Source organism: Dendroctonus ponderosae, unplaced genomic scaffold, assembly GCF_020466585.1.
Source record: "Dendroctonus ponderosae isolate FM_Combo_2020 unplaced genomic scaffold, Dpon_F_20191213v2 Dpon_F_20191213_2, whole genome shotgun sequence".
Taxonomy (NCBI): Eukaryota; Metazoa; Arthropoda; class Insecta; order Coleoptera; family Curculionidae; genus Dendroctonus; species Dendroctonus ponderosae.
Genome location: NW_026018165.1, coordinates 11,570,052 through 11,578,603, shown reverse-complemented (window position 1 = coordinate 11,578,603; position 8,552 = coordinate 11,570,052). Strand labels below are relative to the sequence as shown.

The following is an 8,552-nucleotide window of genomic DNA, read 5'->3' as shown; positions in this document are numbered from 1 at the left end:
AAATAATTTTTATTAATTTACCTCCGTTGAAAAGTCTATATAATTTTTTGCCGTTTTGATGAGAAAATTGTAAACACTGGGCTACATAAATCCACTGAAATACTAAAGATTTATCGTCAATTAAGTCAGATTTTTCAAAATATCACATTTATTGCGACCATTTAACTCACGAAGCGCTAGCATTTCCAAATGACACACTGAAATAGGAGCTTGTTAATTGCTCGAATAAAGGCGTAGTAAATGCAAATTACCAGTTGGATAATGTACATTTTTGACTATTCTCTAATAGATCTGTACGTAATCCCGAATGTAGATCACACAGGCAATGGAACTCGCGGAACTTTATGACATATGCCTGTTCGGATAGTAATTAAGCATAATTCAATGGAATTTAACGAACGATTCCACAATTAAACTTTGATGTGTTTGAACATAAGCTATTTTGCGTATATTGTGGTTATATCTCTCTATCAGGTTAACTCAAATTTGTCTCATTTTAGTTGCATAATGCATGTATTTTGGTGCTTTAAAACGTAATAAAAAACATAAGTATAATATTAATGACTTAAATTCAACGGTCCTTAAAAAATATTCAATGCACCAAAACTAGCAACAAAAGCTAGCACACACTAGCAAATTAAATTTAAAGAAATAAATAAAACTCTTAGACTTTTGTATTTGAAATTAGTTAGTTAGTTGGACTTATTTTTCAAGAAAGACCGGCATACTGTTATTTGCAGCACTTCCATAACAAATCATTTCAAAGGCAATTTAGCTTCGGCTCTATTATCGCATCCGCATGTCGAAAATGATCAACACAATTTTAGAAGCGCTGCTGAACGCTGCCCGAAGCAAGCAGAAGATAAAACTCGTTCTGGAAGTTGCCCTATTTATGTTCTTCGATCCGATTTTTTTTAGCTTGATGGCCTGTCAATAAAATATGCTTTAACGTGCTTCAGATAATACGGAATTGATTTCTGAATTGTCAGGATTTTTGAGCCCTTTGCCGTTAATTAAAAAAGAAATAAAAGATTGGTTAACGTATTTTTGAATCATGGGAACGGTATCTTTTATTGGAAAATAGGTCATTGACTACAACTTAGGATAATAAGTAGATTGAGTACGGTAATTTATCGTAAAAACACCCTGGCGCGTATGTTTTTATTTTTAAATGTGAGTTTTTTTAATTTAATTTGAAAATGTCCCGAATCGGAGTATCAAAAGTAATTAAAATGTTTATTTCATTTCGTTCTACAACGAGCCAATGAATAATTAAGCGTAAATATTGACATTTATAATTTAGAATCACTAAAACAGTTAACTCTATTGGTGGGACCTGAATTAGGCATTTGAAACGCGAAAAAATGTTAAGGATCACCTTTTATCAGCGTAATTTGAAATTGCCGCAACTCTTCTGAAGAAATACAGAAAACAATCCAATAGAATTTTTTTGAGGCATTTGTAGCTAAATACATTATAATTTTGGTAATCTGTTTTATTCGCACGATCAACTGATGAATTCTCATTAATGTGACGTAATTGCTTATAAATTTGTGCGTGAATAGACAGAAGACTGAGAAGTAACAGGCGAAACTGGAAGACAACTGAAAAACCGAGTTTTTATGATGAAAACTGATAAAACTATAAATTCGGCCCTCTCGATAGTTGACAAAAATTCAAAGCGTAGAAATTCAGTTTCTCAATTGAGTAAAGCATAAAATTGACCCATAAAAAAGCGGCAAAAATTGTGGAAACGTGGCACTGTCACTCCTTCCGACAACTTTTACTCTGGCAGAAGAATCAATTTGCTATACACAAAACAATATGCTGGCATAAAAAACACCTCAGACCTGCACTCGACTGAGAACCTCATTTATACGCTTTAAACAGATACATTTTATATAGTGTCGTCATTCGTCTTTTACAATGTAGAAATAGCTACACACTCAATAAAGTCGCCTTTTGTCTAAAATACAACCTTAAAAAAACTTTCAACCTTTATAAGACCTTAATATATTTGCTTCGTTACTTAAGAAGTCAAAAAGTCCAACTGTACAGTGTTCAAATAGCTATTTCTGAAGCGAGTCTTCGGGATAGTTAATTTTGAGATAACCAATCAACTTTTTTGCTCCTGGGCTCAAAACAACTCTCCATTGAAATTCAATATTTACTGTCATTGTTTAAACCACTGTTGTGCACTGAAGAAAATCTAATTCACTGTAGGGAAATATGATTGTTCGAAACGGCAATTATTTATTCACTATGTGCAGGTCTTTATCACAGCAAAGCGCCAGATTTGCTATTTAATAGACACAATAATTATCTCACAGGTTTATGATTTATGACAAGAAGGTTTGGAGCCGACAGCTTTTACCAGCTTTTCACAGTATTCTCCACATTATTACCAAATCCCATTGTGATTTTAGACCACGTAACAGGCCGATAAATTTCTATGCATTGAGCTTAACGGGACTTCTTTGTTTCATTGTCTATGTAATGGAAAGTTTTTATTGTGCCTCCAGTTGAATTTAATGTGTAGATTACATTCGAGAGCTGGCATTTGCTATTTATATAAATTTTGCTCTGGTAATTAGGAGCTCAGAGCAGTAAATGACGAAATTGATTCAAATGACTATCATACAAATATTTTACTGGATGTGATTTATAGTTGGGAGAATTAACCAGTACCTCCATGGTTTTAATTACGTGTGAAACAATGCGGCGGGTCAAACTGATCAGCAAATTGAATCAAAGAGGAATCCATTTTCCTTTCACATCTTCCTTTATTTCATTAACCGGTATCTATAAGAACTAACAAAAAATTCCACAAATAATTTTTGCGTAATTTTAAGTCTCTCATTCAAATATGCGCATAATAAGACGTTCGCCAGGAGCTTACTTTCCCCTGAACAGCAGAAACAAGGTCTTTTATTCCCTCTCAAGCTTCGTTATGGTTACAAGGTAAATACAGCCCTCGAGGGTTCTAATCTATTTTTAACTCTTTAAAGTTTTATCTTAAGAAAGCAGAAGGATTGTATTATCTTTTTAAATTAAGCGGAATAATGGGTATTAAACAGCCAAAAATACATTAAACATCTCAATGTCGCTACATTATCAGGAACTTATAAGTAAACTTTGTTGAAAACTAATCATCAGCGAAGTAAAAAAATATCTAATAAATGTTGCTTTAATGGTATTTCGAAGTGCTGCTGAAGATAAGTTCAGATATTGTGTGAAGCAAACAGATTTCACGTAAATTAAGTCAGTCTGAAATTATGCAAAACTGTCGAGGGGTTTATTTGAGAAATTGTATCAACAGCCACAGGCACCAGGTCAAGATTGAGACAAATTGTTGGGGCTTGATATACCAACAATGAATAATTCATATTTGCAATATTGGAATATGGACTAAGATGATTAAAACTGGAGTGGAACACAGTAATAGCTAGATTAACATGCTTTCAACTGGCTAATTGCAATTTAAATTATTTGGCAAACATCGAATATTGCAATTGTCATAGAAATCGGGATAAATACCGAAACAATCAACCAGGAGAAATCAAATCGCGAACTAAATGCAAACTCCTCTCATTCATTCAATTAGTGCTGCTATGAAAAAAGACGTAGAACTATTATGTATCCTGAATGGCCAAAACTGGTACGAATATGAAATCTTTTGGTCGTACACAAATATTGTACTTGGCGAAAATGTCCCCACTGTTCTAGAGGAAGAACAAAAAGGTGTTTAATTTAAAAAGAACACTAGTTTTATTTGTGTTAGTGTTGATTTGCAGAAGGTCTTCAAAACTTTTCATGACAACAATATGCTATTATCCTATGCACATAAGTACTATTACTAATCTGGACTAAAATGTTTACTGCTTATAGGGGAAAATATTTAGCAGTGAAATATTGACGACTTGACAGAAGATGGCGAAATAGTATGAAGCAAGAAACTGCAACCAAAGGAAAGAAATCTGGAAAAGGCAAATCTACAATAAAAGCAACAACAAAGGGTGTTAAAAAAATAACAAAATATATAAAAACATTTTTCGACAATAGGTAAATACTTTTTTAACATAATTTGATTCTACTAACAAATTTTTAATAATATTATTAGTATGACTAGCTATCTTCATTTATGTAATTACATTTTTCTCCAAAAGGCAAACTTTAAAGAAAATTGTCAACATTCAATCGTTTTCTGTAAAATTTGCACATTAACGGATACGCCAGTTAACCTATGACTTGTCGATATATTAAAATATGTTGTATTATTTTTCACGCCCACGCTCTAGTGGCTTTTGCCGTTTGCATCCCCCACGATAAAATCTGATCAGCTTATTATTATTCCATTAATGTATAGTCGATTTGTTAGGGATATTAATATTTATGATTTACCATTTCCTTCCTAAGGGTATTGTTGAAATAGATAATCGATAATCGTCTCGGTAATGATATTACCGTGGTAAAAATGATTAAGTTTTTTATAAATGCATGAGAAGTGAGCTAAAAAGTTACTCAATCCGTAGTCATCCGTTTGGTTTGAACACCTAGTATCAAAGCAAATTTTCTTAAAATAGTCGGGAACGAATACGTGTACATCAGCATAAAACACGTTTTCCTAAAATTATAAAAAGCATTGGTAAAATGCAATCAGTATCCTGTACATAACGAAAATTTCATTAGTCAGTAATAAATAAATTGCATTTAGGTGACGTTTAATTAAAAAGGCAAATTTGTTATTTAAATGTCAAATAGCACTATTAATAAAATAATTCGGACTTTATGGAACATTGGGATTTTATTTTATTTTTTTATGACATATTACGAAGGTTCGTACAGCAATCATATTTGTAATTTATCCGCTATGAATGCGCATGTGGTTGGTTTAAATTTGCCAAATTTGTCATTCAATTATTTTGCGTTTAACTATCCTCTTAACTTCGTTTCCTTAAAACTTAATCTGATTTCCCAACATTCTTATTAATCTGGTCGATTTAAGAACCTGAATTAAGGTATTTACAGGACGTACTACCAATTTTTGGCAACCAGCTTTGATTTGCTAGTGGGGAAATTAAATATTATTAAGCAAACTTAAAAGCGCTTTAACATCCGAACCTATTATAACGCAGTTATTTCCCGTTCGTTACACGTCATGTTAAGAACTCGCATTTTAATATGATTTTATACAGTAATTTCTAACATTTCTTATAAAGTGCTTGCAACTTCATTCATCTCAGCTCATTTAAAACAATTTTAACAGTAAATTACTGTTAATAGGTTAAACAAGCAACGATAAGGCGAACTAAATCACATTCATAACTTTCCTAATGAAGTCTGCATTTTAAGTCAGCACAAGACTTTTGATTTCCGTTGCAACTTTTTCCATTTCCGTTCCAGATAAGGTAACTCTAATTCAATTAAAGCAACTTCCGCCAAACTCCGATAAATTACCGTCTGTGGAACTGAATTCGTTGTTTTCTTTACGAATGAATTGGTTTTAGTTTTTCGCGTCCAGTTAATACCTTGTGTGATAAAGTTTCAGAATAGTTTTAACTATATTTAATATACGAATATTATCTAGCATCATGATTTACAAGATATATAAAAGTAACTAAACTGTCATTCGCCATTCAATACTTTAATATTTTTTTTCCAAAATAACTCATAACGCATTTAACGAAATTAAATTTAATGCTTCATTCAGGTTGAAACATATGCTGCCAATATTAAAAACATCTGAAGTCTTGATTGTTGTCAAGATTGGTAAATCTGCCTACAAAATTATATCATACAGCCCCATTTTCATCTTGACTAATAGCTTTCTCAATAAGTATTACCGAAAATACTAAAACCAATAATAGAGAAGATGAAAATAATAGCCGTCCATCAATTTGAGTTCCTATCATATCATTCATCAATTGAACAAGCGCACCGAATAACTTATGTGATTGAAAAATCATTAGAAAGGAGGATGGTTTGGCGGCCGTACTTCTCAATGTAGCAGAAGTATTTGAAAAAATATGGCACGACTGTGGGTCTATAAAGAAGCAAAATGTTACTCTAAACGTACGTAGTAATCTGTTGCTAATTATGTACGATCTTCAGAATTAAGCAAGAAAAAGCTTAATCAGAGAATAAGAACAAGAAATTAATGCAGGTGGGCAAGAGGAAGCCTCATAGTGTCATAGTTTACTTTGTCCGATTTCGTGATGATGATTGATGTCCGTTTCATAATTTAATGAAGTGCCTATAGTAACAAAAGCCGATAACGTAGCATTAATGACAGCTTAATAAAATTTCAGTAGTCTCCACACAAAAACTAAAGAAAAAAAGACATTGCTGCTTATAAATTGAACACTGTCGTTTTTCCATACGTAAAACTGAAGCAGAACAAAATAGATTATTATTATCTTTACCATAAAACAATTGACAGCTTTTTCCATGGTATAAATCAGTGAAAAAACAACCCAATTTATCAATGAAAACTAAACTGGACTGTTTACTCACTGGGTATTCTGTTGATGGCTCGCAAAGGTCTAAGTACCCGAATGGTTCTAACAGCCGACAGATTGATGTTGTTGAAGTTGGGAAGTCCATACTCCACTGCTCCAGCCAATACGATGAACATATCCAGCCTGTTCCAGGGATCTGCCAAATAAGATCCTTTCCCATAAACATCCATGGCAATCATCTTAATTGTCATTTCCAATGTAAAAAATGCAAATATGAACTCGTCGAACCTCTGCAAAACAAAATTGCTTTATAGTGTAGGTACTTTAAACTTGAACCAAAAAGTCAACAAAAATAATTTGATTGTAATTATAATAATATATATTAGTAAATGAAATTTGTCAACTGAAATAAATATATTACTGTTTTGAATAAGAAAACTCTTATTGTATGTTCAAATTTAGCGAGAGTAAGTAATTGAAACAGCCTATAGCTGCAGAATATTTAAAAGTAATATAAAAGAAGTCAAAACATATTTGAAACCACGTCCAACGTAGAACATGAGACGGGAAGTAAAATTAGACATGCACTGCTTCCGGAATTGCTGTGAACAAAAAAATATTTGGATGTCAACAAAGTTTTTGTAATTTATGCACGACATCCGGAATTCCCCTTGAGCTGTCAGGGAAGCTTTAATAATTCACGTCTAAACCTTGTCAGTAATTACAAAAGATACGGTCGGAGAGTAAATGAGAATATAATTCGGTCTCTAAATTACGTAAGTGGTAAAACTAGAAACGTATAACTCGTTCAAATGTAATTAATGTTCTGATAACTTCTTAACACAATTACGGAACCTCATGTCAAAAACCACTCGTTTTACAGCAAAGAGCTTCAGAATTTAAGAACATGAGATCATGAATCAAGCTCATGAAAATTATTTTATAAGCAACTTACAATGAGAGCCGTTCTGCCAAAACCTCTGAAATGAAACAAGTATTTTTCGTTTCAGCAGTCCATACAGTGTGTCTCAGTTGAGATGAAAACAGCTTTGCACAGTATTTATTTTTAAAAGTAGAGTTTTCAATTTTGGTTCAGAGGTAGAATGTCATCAGTCTAATTATTTTGGCTACCCATTTCTTACTTCAGATTCTCGAAGTCTTGATAAAGGCCACAAAATCCAAGATAATTAAATTACAATTTTTTTAGCAACTGAACAATTTTTATTCTCAAAATAAAAATATACCTTTAATTATGAAATACATATTTTTGAATTTACCTGCAAGATCCTGCATCTGTTGGTAACACACGGGTCCTTGTCGACACAGGGTTGGTACATGCCCAATGTGATACAGTTGAGGAGGATGACCATCATAGAAATTCGTTCAAACCATGTGTTTTATAGTTAAGGAAATTTTTAGATAATTTGTTGAAAGTTACGTAGCAATAACTAAAAGCCCATTGACTCTAATTTCTATTTTTAAATTGTCATTAATGAGTAAACACATGTTCCTAAAAACTTATGTTGCTTTTACTCATGCAACTTTTTACAGGTTATTGAAAATTGAGACTTTCAAGTGAATAGTCCAAGCGATGTTCATTTCGGCAATTTGTCATCTGCAACTCTGAAAAGAAAAACCGCAAATTAGTCGACCGAATATGTCGATAAAGGTAATGTAATGTGAACATCTCTGCAATATTTTGGATATCTGCTAATTTATATACATTAAATTAATAGAAAATTGAACAAAAACTGTGAAACTGATAACTGTGAAAAAACTGATAAACTGAATCAACGAATATTTATAAAATACTTTTTAATAAATGTCTATCTGAATCCATCCGTGGCGCCCTGTATTTCTGCCTTCCGAGAGTTTATGAAGTAGATAGTTTTCCCACATTCAGGTATCTTAACGACAGTGTTATACTAAAAATTTGCCAAAAGCATTCGTTTCATATTTATCTCGTACTCATCAAATCTTAAAGCATTGTTCTCCTGCAGAATTATCTAGCATTTGCTTCAAACTCGAAACTCTGCCTCATCTACCGGATATATTTATACTTATCAGGCATAGCATGTTTTATAAAGAAGTGTG

At 32.4% G+C, this 8,552-nt stretch overlaps 1 protein-coding gene across 4 annotated transcripts in view; it reads right to left on the bottom strand.

The window, feature by feature from the left end:
* The window catches only part of LOC109544639 (voltage-dependent T-type calcium channel subunit alpha-1G), a 58,982-nt gene extending 50,970 nt beyond the window's left edge, over nt 1-8,012 (bottom strand). For all 4 annotated transcript variants that reach the window (XM_048663499.1, XM_048663498.1, XM_048663500.1 and 1 more), the window contains exons 1-2: nt 7,736-8,012; nt 6,514-6,748 (exon numbers count right to left, since the gene is read on the bottom strand). In XM_048663499.1, the coding sequence (XP_048519456.1) occupies nt 6,514-6,748; nt 7,736-7,831 (331 nt within the window). In that variant the 5' untranslated portion in view covers nt 7,832-8,012. The remainder of the gene's footprint in view (nt 1-6,513; nt 6,749-7,735) is intronic.
* Between the last annotated feature and the right edge of the window lie 540 nt (nt 8,013-8,552).